This window comes from Ambystoma mexicanum, chromosome 5p, assembly GCF_040938575.1.
Source record: "Ambystoma mexicanum isolate Mex_15411 chromosome 5p, UKY_AmexF1_1, whole genome shotgun sequence".
In the NCBI taxonomy this organism is placed as follows: Eukaryota; Metazoa; Chordata; class Amphibia; order Caudata; family Ambystomatidae; genus Ambystoma; species Ambystoma mexicanum.
The window spans coordinates 250,588,936-250,605,148 of record NC_090930.1 but is presented as its reverse complement, the minus strand read 5'-3'; the positions used below and the strand labels follow the sequence as shown (position 1 = coordinate 250,605,148).

Here is a 16,213-nt window from a genome sequence, read left to right as displayed (position 1 = left end):
GAAGGCATTTAAACCTTTGGACGGCCTTAAAAGCTTCCCTGTGTCACTGCACTGAGGGTACTGTATGGCACACATGAAAAGATGCCTATGGAGTTGTCTAAAACTCCATAATCAAACACCACAAGAGTACAACACACATCAAAATACATGAGTGGGAAAAAGGCTCACTCTTTCCGGGTTAAAAAAAAAAAAGGAAATCATGTCCTCAAAATCCAAAGTTGGAGGGGGTCTCTAAGGTTGAGGAAATTATCAAACGTCTGAGATTTCTCCCTAACACCCACCAAGTTTGAATATTGCAAGGCTGTTTGATTGGCTGGGTTCCTGCATAAAAGTACTATCCTGAAGCTGAAGAGGTAGTCTACCACTGGAACCAAAACTAAAGAGGAAAATTAAGATTAAGAATCTGCGGCTGATGGCAGCTCTAAAATAATATGGGATGGGATCCAGGTACCTGAAGTGGGTGAAATTACTATACAGTTCACCGTTAGCCAGAGTCAAGAAAGGAGCGGTCATTGCAGAGAGGTGGCAACTCAGTAGAGGCACTAGACAGGGATGCCCTTGGTCCCCAATGCTGTACATTCTAGCACTGGAACCCCTGGCGATACACCCGAGACAACAATACGAAGAAGTGGGGATTCACACAAAAGGGGGACCACACTTGATTTCATTATACGCAGATGACATGTTATACTTGAGGTGCCCTGAGGAAAATCTGCAATACATTCTAGAAGTAATGGAGCGATTTGCGTTGCTCTCTGGTATTGCAGTTAATCCCAGGAAATCGTGTATATTCCCCCTGGGGAGGTATATAGGGGTCCCGCTGGAGCAATAGCCAGTTTTACAAATACCCTGGGAGACCAGTACTTTTAGATACCTGAGGATTGACATCTATCACACGGTGGAAGCAGAATATAAACATAACACAGAGAAAGCGGTAGCAAACATTGAGAATAGCATGAGTTTCTGGACTAAGATCCCCTTGGCCATGATGGGGAGGTGGCGCTGTTGAAGATGATCGCATTGCCTAGGCTACTACATTGATTTAGGAACTTACCATACATGATACCCAAGCGCTTCTTTGTCAAACTCCAGAGCATATGCAGGGGCTTCATCTGGCATGGAACTAGGAAGCCCTATGGAAATTACAGAACACGTATGACAAAGGGGGTATAAAACGACCGAACTTTGAGATCTATCATTTCGCCAGTCAACTGCAATACGTGGCTAAATGGTTAACGGAAGACTCGACATCAGAGTCCAGACTCTTGAGATCTGAGTGTGCCCCGTTTTTTTGAAAGAATGGATATGGCTGCCCAAACCCGAGCTAAAAGGGCGCCTGGGGATGTTGGAATTGGGATGGAAGATATGGCGTAAGGCTTGCCAGGCTATGGAGATCCCAAACCAGTGTTCTCCGCAAGTGCCGTTAGTGGCATTGACCGGAGGAGACATCCAAAGGCATTGGGTACGTGTTGGAATCGCAACAATGGGAGACATATGGCAAGAGGGGGAAGTAAAGGAATTCGAGGTGCTGGTAGAAGAAAAGGGTTTACACTTAGGGCAGTATATTACTTATACCAGATTGGTACGGCAGGTGAGAGAGACATGGCCTGAATTAATGCTGGAAGATCAACCTGACACTGCCATTGAAACGATGTATGATGTCGCAGAGGGAGGGCATGAGGTTTCCAGAATCTATGAGCTGCTGAGGTCCAGGGTGGGAAAGAAAGTGGCCCAATTAAGACGGGATTGGGAAGAGGAAGCAGGGGAACTCAAGAAGGGTAGGTAATGGGAGCGGGTTTAAGGTTATCGCAGAAAAATGTCTTGGAACGCAAGGCTACAACAAATACAACTATATGTACCCATAGGGCATACATGACCCCCAGAGGATAGTTCTGTTCAAGAGCGCTGGACGAACATGCCCCAAATGCAGGGAAGAAAATGCAGGGATGATACACATGTTTTGGGCATGTCCACAAATTGGGAAGTTCTGGGTAGAAGTAGCCCACCAATTAAATGAGAAAGGGATCAAGCTAAATGTTGAATCAGTGTGGGCATGCATGGTAGGGGGGTTCCCTAGACAGCGTCAATTTAAACATGTGAGCAAACTTAAGGACTTGGCTTATATACTTACCAAGCACAGCATTGCCATGGGGTGGAAAGCATGCAACAGACCGAAGGTAGAGGTTTGGTTGAATGATCTCCAGAAATGGACCGAAGCCGAAGCAGCAGTATGGAATGAAGCGATCAGTAGGTGAGGGGAGGAGGAAGCAGAAACCCTGACGGCCTGGAAACACTTAGGGGCCACACAGTCGGGGTCCACCCAGGACTGCTCAAGCGATCATACTGATGGGGAGGTACCCCTAGAGGGAAAAAAAGAGTGCGTAGTGGAGTAGGCTCGAGTTGGGGGGTGGGTAAGGGGTAAGCAGTAGATACTTAATATGTACATGATGCTAAAATATTATGACAAGTACTGCTGGATTTGTTGAATGTTGTAAAAACTAATAAAAATTATTAAAAGAAAAATAAAAAATAAAAATTTGCTGCTGGAACTATTTCCAGTGACAGGAGAGCCTGTTGTGTAACCAGAGCCTGCTGTAGCCCTTCCTTCTAATCGGCCTGGGGACTCCATAAACAACGACCCAGACCTGAGCCAGATCCTGGTGAGACCCACTTAACTAAAGACCTGCATTTTGAGCAATCCTACGCCATGCTGCGACCCTGCGGGGCTGCAATACCCCAATACCGTGGGACCTCGAGCCATTGTGCGGTGCAGTGTCTTCTGAATTCCAAATCTCGCTGAAACTTCCAGCACTATGCCCACGATCACCAGAAACACAATGCCAGTCTGAAAAAAGTCCCCTCACCAGAATGCTGAACCTTGCAAACAGCGAGAATCTGACCAGTGATATTCTGTTTTCAGTGCTCCAGAAAAAGGCACCTAAATCCAGAGAGCTGCATCCAGCCGCAAGGAAAACCTTGCATAGGTCCTTCCCCGTGCTGCTTGCTGTAAATATGCTTCCGGTGTCCCGTCTTCTGTGTGCTTGATGAAGAAATTCAACTACGGGGTTTTAGGCTGAAGATCCTGCTGCAAAATCATTTTCTATTCTGAGGTACTTTACTGGCTTGGGTATTTACTTAGCGCAAGTCACTTGTGATTCGTGTATAGTTGTGGGGTGTTCTATGTGATTGGGAGTCCTCTCGTCCAGTGCACACAGGCCCCTGCTGGAATCCTCCTAGGTTGTCTTCTGTGAAGCCCCTGGACCCTCAACTAACTCTAAAGTAAAGCACTTACTTGTTCCAACAGTCTTCCTTAGGAACTCTGACTTTTGCTACTTAAGAACCTATCCTGATCTGCCTTTTGGACACTAGACCCTAGTGACCCCCCTTATTCCACCGAGAACACTCATGCTCCAAGAATAAGTGACTTTTAAAGGATATGGCCTTTTGCCTAGGAAAGAGAATAACTCACATGGAATTTGGTTGTGCCTCCTCCCAAAAGTAATGCTGTTGGTTTGACTTCACTATTCCCGTTAGGATAAAAGTATTAGTGTCCCCTTCTGGGTCATGCTTCACCCGACTTGCTGTTCACCTGTCCAGAGTAAGTCTGCCTTAGGTTTTACCTACCTAAAATAACAGTCATTCATATAGTGTAACACAGGTTTTTGCTTTCCCTGGTCTGTTTTAGACAACAGAAAAACAGTCTTATGTTCATACCCGCCGTTAAGTTGCTGATAGCTCCGGTAAAAAGTTTATAGGTTTTACTTGCCTTGAGTAGAACAAGTTACTTAGCAATCTGGTAACGTTCTTTCGATGTGATGTTCCTCCGACGTATTCCACATCTATGACATGTAATGTCCACAGCTGTGCACTTTGGAGACTTTCAGCAGAGGGCGTCTTGCACTGATGGCGTCGAGCCCATGTCCCTCAAGGGCCTCTGTCGAGGGTCGACGTCACCAGATGTTATGTATAGGACGCACAGCGCCCGTTGCCTCAGTTCAGTTTTTTCCCCCCCGAGGAACGTGTGGCACCAGTCTCCTGCCAGTATAACTGCCTACAGCCTTGCGGAAACGGAAGCTGCAATCACAGGAAATTCTCCAGACGGGCAGGCTGGGAGGGTGACATGGAATACGTCGGAGGAATATCCCCATCGAGAAAACGTTACAAGATTGGTAAGTAACTTGTTCTTCGAAGGGATTGTGTCCTCCAACGTATTCCACATCTATAACAGACTCCCAAAGCAGTCCAGACTATGGAGGAGGGAAAAGAATTTAGAATGTAAAATTTAGATTATCCAATCAAATGGCGCAATAGAGGACCGCCTTCCCAATGGCCAAATCATGCCCATGAGTAGAATCCCGGGAGTAGTGTTTAACAAAATGGACAGAGGCCCATGTAGCTGCTTCACAAATATTCCAAATAGGAAGCCCCTGTTGGACAGCAGCGGAGGCAGCCACACCCCTAGTAGAGTGAGCCCGTAAACCTACCGGAGGGTCCTTGCCCACCAAACGATACACTCCGTGATAGTGAGGATAATCCATCTGGACAAGGTCTGTTTGGAAACAGCCTGACCCAAGCGGTGTCCAGCATAACCAACAAAGAGCTGATCATCCACTCTGACCCGGGACATCCGTGAAAGATAAAAGCTCAAAGATCTCCTAGGATCCAACCTATGGAGCCTCTCCTCTTCCTTACCAGAATGTGGATGAGGATAAAATGCCAAAAGAATTATCTTCTGGCTCAAATGAAAATCAGACAACCTTCGGAAGAAAAGAAGGCCACACCCTCAGGACAAACCTGTCCTTACGGAAAACAGTAATGGGTGGCTTGGCAGAAAGTGCCTGCAATTCACTCTGCGTATGGAATTGACCGCAACTAAAAACAGTCTTGACAGACAACAGTCTCAAAGGACAAGAGTGCAAGGGCTCAAACGGAGCTCCCATCAGAAACTTTAAAACCAAATTCAAATCCCAACCCGGCACCTGGAACAGGGATGGTGGAAACACAGTCAGTCCTTTCAGAAACTGTGAAACTAAAAGGAATCTTAAAGTAAGAACACTCCTCAGACGAGTGCTTAAATCTAGACAACGGCGCCGGTTAACCCTTAATGGTACCCACTTGAAGGCCCTTATGGGCTAAAGAAAGTAGAAAAGACAACACCAGAGGAATGGAACATTGGAAAGGATCCACATTCTGTTCCCTGCACTAGTCGCAGAACTTCCACCAACGGTACAGGGATTTTGTTGAAGGCCGCCTGGCTGAAAGCAAAACCTCCATCATGTCATCCGGGAGGTCCCAATCCTTGTATCTCAACCTCTCAGATACCAAGCATGAAGGTTGATAGACCGGTCCTCTGGATGGAGAACCTGACCCAACCTCCCATCAGAGCAAATCGTCTCTGTAGGAAAGACGGCGTGGAGGGCAGATGGACATGTCGAGAAGGTCCGGGTACCATGCTCTCCTGGCCCAATACGGAGCAATGAGGATCATGCGGGAACCAAACCTCTGCGACACCTGAGGAATGACGGGGACTGGAGGAAACGTGTACAGTAGTGGGAATGACCACTCCACTACGAACGAGTCCCCCAAGGCTCCTTTTGGGGGAAATTCCCATGAACAAAATCTCTCGCACTTCCGGTTGACACTGGTGCGAAGAGATCCACTTGAGGGCTCACAGCTCTGACAGACTGATGTGGAGTCTGGACTCTGATGGAGACCAATGGCCACAGGATGTCAACTCGTTGGCATGAGCACCCCATCTTGTGAAGGAAGCATCAGTCACGATAGTCACCTCCGGCCATGGTTGCCAAAATGGTTCCCCCTTCATCAGGTTTCCTTCGTTGGCCCACCATAGAGGATCCTGGGCGAACGAGAGCAGAATCTGAACAGGATCCGACATTTTACTGGAGAACTGCGATCACTGCGTCTTGATAGCCCACTGCAGGGATCTCACCCACAGTCTGGCCTCTGGCACCAGAAGAATGCAGGAAGCCATGAGGCCGAGCAACCTTTAGAATTTGAAAGCTGGGAGACTCTGGGCGCGTCGAAACCTGTCCAACATCTGCAGAATGTGATGAGCCCTCACCTGGGGAGGCGAACACTGCCCCAGGGATGTTTCAAGCACTGCTCCGATATACTGGAGCCGCTGGGAAGGTGTCAAATGCGGCTTCTTTAAATTCAGGGAGAAGCCCAGCTTTTGAACGGAATGGCAGGTGACGTTGAGATGATCCAAGGCTTGCTCAGGAGAACGCGCCCTGATAAGCCAATCGTCCAGGTAGGGGTAGATGTGAATCCCCTCTCCCGAGGTATGCTGCCACCACCACCATCAGCTTGCTGAAGACCCTAGGGGGGGGGGGGGGGGGGGGGAGGTCAATCCGAATGGCAGGACCCAAAACTGAAAGTCTGTGTCGCCAGCCACGAACCTCAGGTACTTCTTGTGCTTGGGATGAATCGGGCACATGAAAGTAAGCATCCCTCAGGTCCAGAGTCACCAACCAATCCTGTAGTTCGAGGGCCTGGAGGATGTGAGAAAGAGTGACCATCTTGAACTTGTCCTTTCTGAGAAACAGGTTCAACCAACGCAAGTCCATGATGGGTCTCAATCCCAGTCTTTCTTTGGGATCATAAAATAAGGGGAATACCATCCCTTGTTCCTCTCCGCTACAGGCACCAGTTCTATGGTGCCTTTCTCCAGCAGGGATAGGATTTCCTGCACAAGGAGCGGATCCGGACGCTTCAAAGAGCTTCCCCGGTGGATTGTCGTGAGACCGCTGAAGGAAGCGAAGGCAGTAGCCGTGGGCTATGGTATCCAGGACACACATCTGAAGTAATGGCACGCCGTTCTGCCCCCAACCGGCGAACCATGGGACATGGCCTCATTACAGAGTTGGAGCGGCTGCGGCAGTGCCTGAAGGCAAAGAGGCAACTGCCCGAGCAGCTTTGGCACCACAAGTTCCCTGACCACCACGGGTACTCTTACGTTAGCCCCTTTGACTGGCAGCCCCTCTCAATCTACCAAAGGAGGAGTAGAAACGAACGGAACCTCCCCTCCATTGCTGTCCCCTAGGATGAAAAGGCGGAGGTGGGCGTACTGCAGCGCTCAAAGACTTTGCTGCAGCTTTGGAGGTCTGCATCCCCTCAAGGCTCTCGTCAGCCTTGCTGCCAAATATATGAACACCATCAAAGAGCATGTTCAGAAGACGAGCTTGCACATCAGGAGTAAACCCAGACTTCCGCAACCATGCACAGCTGTGTATCACGGTGCTCGCAGCCATGGACCGGCTGACAGTCTGCCGTGTCCAAACTCGACTGATGGGATTCGCACATAGCATCCTTGCCGTCACGCACGAGGGCAAAGAAGCCATCCCTTTCCTCCCCCTCGGGAATATGCTCATCCGCTAAGGAAGCACAGTTCCACAGAGTGTGCGTAAATCTTGCCAAGGCACATGTGGAGTTTACAGCTTTCAGTGCCATGCCCAATGAAGAAAAGACCTTTCAAGCCCATCCGTCGAAGCGGTGGTCGTCCCTATCCGGAGGGATGGTAGGGTACACCTGCTGCCTCGAGGTGGCCGTAGCCGCCTGAACCGCCAAACTCTCAGGAGTTGGGTGAGTGGACAAATAGCTGGGGTCGCTAACAGATGGGCGGTATTTTGACATCCTTATTCACGGCTGGAAGAGATTCCGGGGACTGCCAAGCCGATGACACCCTTTTTTGCAATGTCAGATGAAACGGTAAAACCGGGTCAGAGGGGGGACCTTGGTCCTAGATGTCAGTAAGTTCATCCTGAATAAAATCCTCAGGAGGATTGGACCAACCAAGGTACTCGGAGACCCTAGACATATCCACCTCCTCAGGGAACTCCTGACACATTACGGGCAAAAAGCACAGAGACAGCCAAGGGCTTCAACGCCGGAATCTGCGCCATGGGTATCGACGCCGAGACCTTCAGCATAGACGCCACTACAGGCGTGGGCTGGTAGGACAGTACATCATCATCCGAGTCAGACTAGCGTGGTGCTGAACGAGTCGGCATCTATACCACCACAGGCCAGAACGGTCTCGCTGGGGACGAGGACCGAGACCTGGACTTGCGTCTCTTGCGACTGCCCTTGTCCACACTGGACCTCGAGGGCCCCCCGTGCGAGTCACGGCGCGAGTGGCAGTTCGAGAGTGTTCTCTGCTGGCTTCGTGAGAAAGCGCTACAGGAACCGTACCTTGCAACTGGAAAATCGCCATCATTTGCTCTTTAAAAGCCGCCCACTCCTCCGGAGTCGAAGACTTCGTGGGACACGCCACCTTACGCACGGCGCCATCCTCTGAGGAGGACGGTAAGGCGACCGTTGCCGGCGCTTCCGATAGTGCAGCGAGGATGAAGAATGGCGGCAAATACTCTGGGACCGAGAACCTCGAGCCTCCTCCCGACGCGGAGAGTCGCCCCTTGAGTCGTCGGTGGAAACCCTAGACTTCAATCCAGACTTATGGGACTTCGAGAGCTCCCTACCTACCTTGTGCTTCCCCTTCCATTCACGCAAGGTCTTGGCGGTTAGTGACTGGCATTTCAAACAGTCTGTGTCGTGCGACTCCCCCAGACACCATAAACAAATACGATGCAGGTCGGTCAACGACATCTTGGACTTGCAATCCCTGCAAGTCATGAACCCGGACCTTGGACAATTGGGCTGTCAGATGAGGACGTGCAGGTGGCCATCCTTCAGATCCAGGGAGCACATCGAGTCTCCTGCGCACAATGTGTCTGCTGTAAGCGCTGAGGTAACCATCTTGAACTTTTGAAGAGGAAGGGAAAGCTTCAAGGTGCAAAGGTCCAACACATCTCTCAGGCCAGCCACGGTCTTGTGTATGGCTAAAATCCTTGAATAGAAGCCCAGACCCCACTGGGAGGCTGAACTTCCTTCACTGCCTGACTCTCTACGAGCGAGCAAATTTCCACCAACAGAGTTGCTGTCCCAAGCTGTGGGAGCGGAGAAGGAGGGATAGGGAGCCGGAAGCCCGTGGACGCTACCAAGAGGATCCATTGGTCTGTGAACCTTGTCGGCCAGCGTTGAGAGTGAAGTGCAAACCTGCCCCCCCAACGGAGACTCATGGATCTGGATGGCTGTGTAATGCATTTTTGCGCGCTGAGGAGGGGGGGGGACTAGAAAAAGTCCTTCTACGCTGCCTTGTGCTGCTTGAGCCTGTGCTGACTCTGGGTTCTGTCCGGTTACCTGCACCGTCTCTCCTAGAAACCCCTGAAACCTTCGAAAGACCAACCTTTGTCTGAGCATTGGGGCATCTGGCTATATGCCTTGAGGGTGGCCTTAGTGAGGATTGAAAGTATTTGGCAGTCTGAACTGTTTTTCTTAAGTTCCTCGTCCGTAGTGGAATGGAACAGATAGTCCACACTCGAAAGGAAGGACAAGTATACGCTCCTGGACATCAGGGTTGAGCTTAGTTGCTCGCAGCCAGGCCGTCCTCACGTCGGAAGCGATACATAGGGCACCCCCTGAGGTGTCAATGTGAGCCACCGAGGACTCCATTATATCCAGCGCTACAATTTTGGCTTCAGCCAGACCAGCCTTGAAGCGTGCCTGGCACTGCAGAAATTGGTGATCTCTCACCAGAGCCTCTGGTTGACAGCAGCCAGCATGGCATCAGCGTTGGACTGACAAAGATGAAGAGAAGCGTTGGAATAGATATTTTTTCTGTATGCTTCCAGTGTCTTCTCCTTACTCCGGAGTGCATAAGCTGATGTAGCAGAGGACGATTGTGGCTTGGAGTAGAGTTAAGCAAGTGTGGCTCTAGGTGTGTTGACAGCAAGAGGGGGTCCCCCTCGATTTGCCTAAACTTGGCGCTGAGGCGCCTGTTGGGAGGCTGTGTGGAATGAGTTTTGAGCCATCCTTTTTTGGCAAGCGCCGCCACGTCCTTTTGCATTGGAATCCCTGTTCTAGCCATGGGGCGTAGAGTGAGGACCTCTGCCAAGACCCCCCCCCTCTGGTTGTTCCACCACAGGCTGTGGGAGTCACAAGTACTCTGCCAGGTCTGCAAGCCATTTGTAAAAGGCCTTGGCCAACGAGGGCATGTCATGGTCCTCATCCGTGTCCACCAATGTGTCCAGTTGGTCCGCTGCATCTGGAGGAGTTCCTGGCGCAGGGGGCTGTGGCATACAAACAAGTGCTGGAAGCTGCTGCGGCAGCGGATACAAGGCTGCTGTGACTGACAGAGGCATCTGAACCAATGTCGTGAGGACTGGCGAAGGCAGCTGGGGCTGCATTGGACCCGGAGACACTGGATCCAAGGCCAGGGTGGCTGTGGATGCTAGTACCGGAGGACGCATGTCCCTGATAAAATCCTTGAGGATGATGCCCATCTGCGGAGACCTCAATGAGAGTCAGGAATCTTTCAAAAAAACCTGTCTTCACAGGCCGGCAGAGCGTTTGGTGGAGAGAGCCCTGAGGTTGCTGAGAGCTGGACACACACTGTCTTGCTGTATGCGGGGTGTATTTGCCTGCGACGCTGAAGGATATGCCATGGGCCACATGCCAGGCAATGACTTGTCCCACCTGGAAACTCTGTCCCCTACCTGGTCCATTTTGTCTGGGCCGGTGGCCTTTTTGTCAGGCTACATGCCACGTGCCTGTGTCTGTGTCTTGGCGCTTGCCGCGCTGGGCCTGCCTCCTCCAGGTCTCTTGGCGGTGGAGGTTGAGGCCTACCCTGCACCTCAGGATAGGGACTAGTAGGCAGAGTGCCCTCGGCTGTGGTGTCGGTAGTGCTGCGTAAAGACGCCCCCTCAGACATCTTTTCAGCATTAGGGCGTAGCCCCTCGGGTTGGAATCCGGTAATAAAACCTTGCATCCCTCAGCATAGTCACCGGTAGGATCTTGCAGCCTGGTGGCCGGTAGCTCAAGCAGCCTTTTGAAGACAAAAGTACTTCTCTGGAGAAGAGCGCATGGAATTACTAGGCCAGAGGCATAACACAGGAACGCTGGTGAAAGCAGTCTGTTCCAGTCAATGCAGAAAAGAGGACGGACGAGTGGTGCCGGTGGGCTTATTACGGGAGGCGCATGCTCCCAGGGCCGCCGCGTCAATGCACGCACCTAAATTTAAAGTGGAAGATAATTTTTCTGGTGAAAAAGGGTTCCATCTCTAGCGAGGGACGACCATACAGTAGGGAGGAAAGGGGACAGGCGTAGGAGTATTGAAAATAACACCCCAAGGTCCAACTCCTCTAGAATAACTTCTCCTGAATCCGAGATCTAGGTTCATACTGTTCCTAGAATCTGTTTCACTAGATCAGAAAAGTAGAATGACCAGTTGATATTACCATGATTTCTTACTCCCGAACATCACAGTACAACCGACAGTGCCTACTACCCTTATATTACTGAAAGTAATCTAAAAGTAACTATTGGTTTGACTTTCCTAGAAATCCTGTTAGGTGTTCCAAATAAGGTTATATGTTTGGTCTGTGTACCTTCAAGCATAGTGTTTTTTTAATGTGTTTATATGATCTGTGATGGTACTCATTGCCCCCAAGATTTATCTGGGCCTACTTGTAAAAAAAATGTTTTATTTAAATACAATACATAGTATTTCAGGGTTTCTCTTTTTCCTAATATGTGCCTGGCTGCTCAGTCTACTCTACCCTGAACTCAGGTGGCAAAGCCTTATACTAAGAGTGGAGTCTTGTACTGCCTCAGTTGAATGGTTTTAAAAAGCCCTTAGCTGGACTTCAGAAATACTGACCTAACAGCCGTCAGCAAATTTAATGCCATTTGTATACAACGTTCTCACACTCCACGCTGCCAATCTGCAATGCAATGTGCCTATGATGTATGAGTGACATCACAGAACCGGACAGAAAGACCTGTTTTTCTGTTTTTTCCCCATTTTTATAAATAAATACAGACAGACAGAAAGCAGATTGATTTCGGTCTGTATCTAGATGCAAAATTCTGTAAAAACAGATAATTTGAAGCATTAATTATAATGAAGGCAAATAATATTAGTCAAATGTGAGCACAGGGCTAGTCTGATCAGGCATTACACAAACCAAGAGCTACGACAACTTTTTAACTGGTTTTAAAATGTAATTTGTGATTCTGCATGTTACGCTCAACATTTACGACATGTATGCCACTGGAACCTTCTGTGTAAAGAAAGTTGGGGAGACAAGAATGCAAACTGGAAAATGCAAACTGATGAAGAGCCCAAGTGCAATAAACACAACCCAAGGTAATGCTCTGGTCATAGAGGAAAATCCAAAAACAAATGCCACCTGTTATCCAAAAGGACAAGGACTACCCGCTTTACAATACTAATGAAAACTTTCAGACAATTAGCAACAAAATAAATGTATCCCAAGTCACAAACAATCTCAATAAGGACTTTAAAATGACTTACATGCGTATACAGGTCATCTAAATCTATGAGATTATGCTGAAGTAGTACTGCTGCTACTCTGTACAAAGAGGTTGGAGTCTCTCCATTAGGTTCCTACAACAGAAAAAAGTTCATTAAGTTTATTACCAGAATGAAAATGCTACACAACATACTTTTATAAACATTAAGAACTACTTAGAATACCAAGGAATTAAGCAAGCATACATAAACACTAGCACATATTAAACAAGTGTGCTAGTCCAACATGCATAGCATCCCTATTATGCAAAAAGGTACATGTGGCTGTGAGGGTCTGTGCATGAAAAGCTGTGGTTTGTAGTCAACAAGTGGAGTCCAACCCAGGGCATTTCACAGAGAATCTTATTTGTTTGTTCATTTTCTTCTGCGGCTGTACTTTTATATTATCACCTCTGTATTTTCTGAAGGCGTCCAAGAGTTTTTTTTCAAAGATGTTATATAGCTAGTGTACCAACATAATTCATATTCTCATGGATTATAAGGCCACTTTATAGTGTTGGGGAGAATTGTGAATTATGTGCTAATTCCCTTCAACCCTAGAGACCCCAGGTTCTTATGCTGGACTTTAGGACTTGATTTTTATCCTGGAGTGAGTGAGAGAGGCCTTTTTCTCACTCTCTCATGTATTTTTATCTGATTTGAACTCGGTTTTCTTTGTATTTGGAGTCTGACAAACTCCATAGGCATCTACTTTTTGTATGGTGACACAGCACATTCAATGCAGTGCACAGAAATACTTTAGATTTATCCTACGGTTTAAATACCTTTTCTTGGGTGAACTACAGTTCCCAAGAATAGCAAAACAAAAAATGTACTTTAAATACCTTTTTCTTATGTAGGTCAAGCACTTCCGATATTATGTGGAGTGCAGGGGGGTTATTTAGTAGCCCCTTTTCCCTCTTACTCATGTAACTTTTTTGTATGCAACCCTCACTAATTTAAATGGCTGGTAGCAGTGGTTTAATTTTCCTACTATTGTGCTTTCCTACCGCAGGCTGAATCCTCAGCTGCAGTATAGCACCCATTGGTGACCATTGTCTTTTTTCACCATTTCTTGTTTCCGAGATATTTCTTGGTGTTTTACTCTGCGCACCAAACCAGGTTTAACACTTTGGTTCGTTTTGCCTTTGGCGGGCTTCAGTACTGAAACCAGCCTCTAGCTCCATTGTGTCTGACAGGGCAGAAAGCCAGGGAGGTGTCCGAAACTCCCTGTCCTTAGTCTCCTTGGTTACCCGAATGCAATGAGTTAGACGTTACACTTGGGCCAACCAGACACCTCACGGAGGGCAAATAAATTGTCTGAATCCTGACGCCCAGTACCACATGAACTGTCTGTTTGACTAAAGTGTGCAGTCGGGAAACGTGACACAAGAGAGACAATGGTAACGCCCTACCTAGGCAAATCTAGCTTTCAGAAGCTTCCTAAAGAGGAGATGGCTATTTTCATTCCACAAATCCTCTGCAAGCTTGTTCCAGGGCCTGTGCAGTAAAAGTGGGGATTGACCTCCCATTCCCCTGGGTTCTCTTAAAGCGGTTGATGTATAAACTGTTCACCAGAGGATCCCAGATTTCTAACTGGCTTGTAAGATTCTAGTTTCTCCTTCAGGTACCACGGTGCTGTTCTGAACAGACACTTCTAGCCTAGATAGAGTATCTTAAACTGCACTCTGACTACCACAGGGAGCCAATGAAGCTCCCTGTGGCCCGTAGATAGTGGGTCTCTGCGTGCAATATTGTACACTATACATCAGCATCATTTTGAAGCTTTTGACGCTTGCTCAGACGTTCCTTACTGAGATGCAGTAATCAAGCCGAGGTAGAATGATAGCTCTAACCAACTTTTCACGGTTTGGCTTAGTGACCAGAGGACAGATTTGTCTCAGGACTCTTAGATAGTAGTTGGAGTTGACTGCATAATTCACGTGGTCATCCGCATTCAGCGATGCCTCCATGAAAATGCCAAGGCTTTTGACCTTGCCTGTCACAGGAATACTTCCTCCGTCGATAAATAAACTCTTATGTTCCCGGCTCAGGCCCTCACAGGCATACTTAAACCTGTACACCATAAACTCAGTTTTAGTTACATTTAAGCAAAGCCAGTTAGAGGACATCCAGCCTTTAATGAGCATATAGATTCTATTTAGCTTCTCCTGGTCAGTTTCGTAATCCCCAATTAATTCCATGGAGCGCTGGCAATCATCGGCACAATTAGCAAACAAATACCCAGTTTCATCACAGTGACTATCTGAAATGTCGTCAGGCCTAGTATGATAGTCGCTTGTTTTGTTCCTCTCCTAACTTTCTGCACCCGTCTCCATCACCTCTTGTTTTTCTCCGGCTCTACCAGAAATGTCGTCAGGCCTAGTACGGTAGTCACCTGTCTGTTTCTATTTCCTTCCCACTCTCCACCTCCCTTCCTTATCTATGTCTTAGCTCTTGAACTATCTGAAACATCATCAGGCCGAGTATGATAGTTAATTTCACATACTTACTGTTCATGGCCTGTAAGAATGTTATTGTATTTTCCCTTGTTCCCTCCCTTGCCTTGAAGCGCTTTGAAACACATTGTGTATAGGCACTATATAAATAAACTATCATATATCATGTAAATGATAGAAATGTAATGGGGTTACGCATACCCCCTGCAGAACACCACACAGGATTGGCTCTAGCTCCGAAGAAGCATCTCCACAACAAATTCTAGCGCTCCAGGAACAGAGGAAGGAGTCCATCCATCCTATGGCTTTCACTGAGAAACAACCAATGTTGGTCGGTGTTAAGTAAGAATAAGTGCAGTCCAACTTGTGAGGACTACACAATACTTATCGCTTGATATTAGGTAACTAACGTTTTAATATAGGCCTGTACTACACAAGTTGGTAGTGTGGCCGAGTATCCAGGCTTATCTTAAGAGCTGTACAATTGAAATCAGTAAGTACAAGTAGCCATGTAACGCTTACACACTTAGTTATATATAAATATTTATTTATAATATACAGAATGTTTAAATCTGCATTCTTTAAAAAGCTTTATCTAATAGTAACATTCATTCTAAGTATGGATTCAGTTTGTAAAGGACAATAGCAGTTGGTAAATACTTTATGCTAACACATATTCCAGCACACGGATGGGACTTCAGTTAAGGTCAGTATTGCACTCATTTTCAGTTACCAATCAATTATTGAGTTTGTAAAGGAAGGAAAGGTTAGAATCAGATTTAAAACATGCTTTCCACAATGTAAAATATGTACAAATCTCCCAAAGGAAGGCAGATAACTAATCCCAGCAATAAGAGTGTCCACAATTATAACCTAAAAGGGAACAAGTACTGGCAAAGCCGGTACGGTTCCTTTAGGGAGTCAGGACAGCCAACATTAATGAACAAAGTCAATAGTTTGATTGCACTTCTTAGCTAAAGTCTTGACAAAGTTACTAAGTTCAGGAGAAATCACAGTAATTCAAGTGAGCTACTTTGTAGAGAGCACAAGCTGTTCAGGCCAGTGTAGGAGAGTTGGCATCAACTCTAAAGTGGAAAAAAAGCACTTCGCAAGATAGGAAGCACAACTTAGCCTAAAAGGTGACCACCCCAAGCACCACAGTATCTGTAATTCGAAGAAAAATTTTCCAGCTCGATTCCTTCTTGCTACAGGTTGGCAGGCCCTTGTTCCTGGACCTTGGTCATGGTGACAAACGGACAGACATCTGGCGGGCTCCAGCAGCAGTAGTCGGGAAAGACTCCTCAGCTACAGATTTCCTTTGTATCAGCTGCACTTCTGTGTTTTGGCGCCTTGTCCTCGGCGT

General features: G+C 47.6%; 1 protein-coding gene across 2 annotated transcripts in view; it reads right to left on the bottom strand.

Annotated features, from left to right (window-relative positions):
• Positions 1 to 16,213, bottom strand: part of THOC2 (THO complex subunit 2) — a 2,257,836-nt gene that overhangs the window by 1,837,487 nt on the left and 404,136 nt on the right. For both annotated transcript variants that reach the window (XM_069612670.1, XM_069612671.1), the window contains exon 9: positions 12,395 to 12,487. In XM_069612670.1, the coding sequence (XP_069468771.1) occupies positions 12,395 to 12,487 (93 nt within the window). The remainder of the gene's footprint in view (positions 1 to 12,394; positions 12,488 to 16,213) is intronic.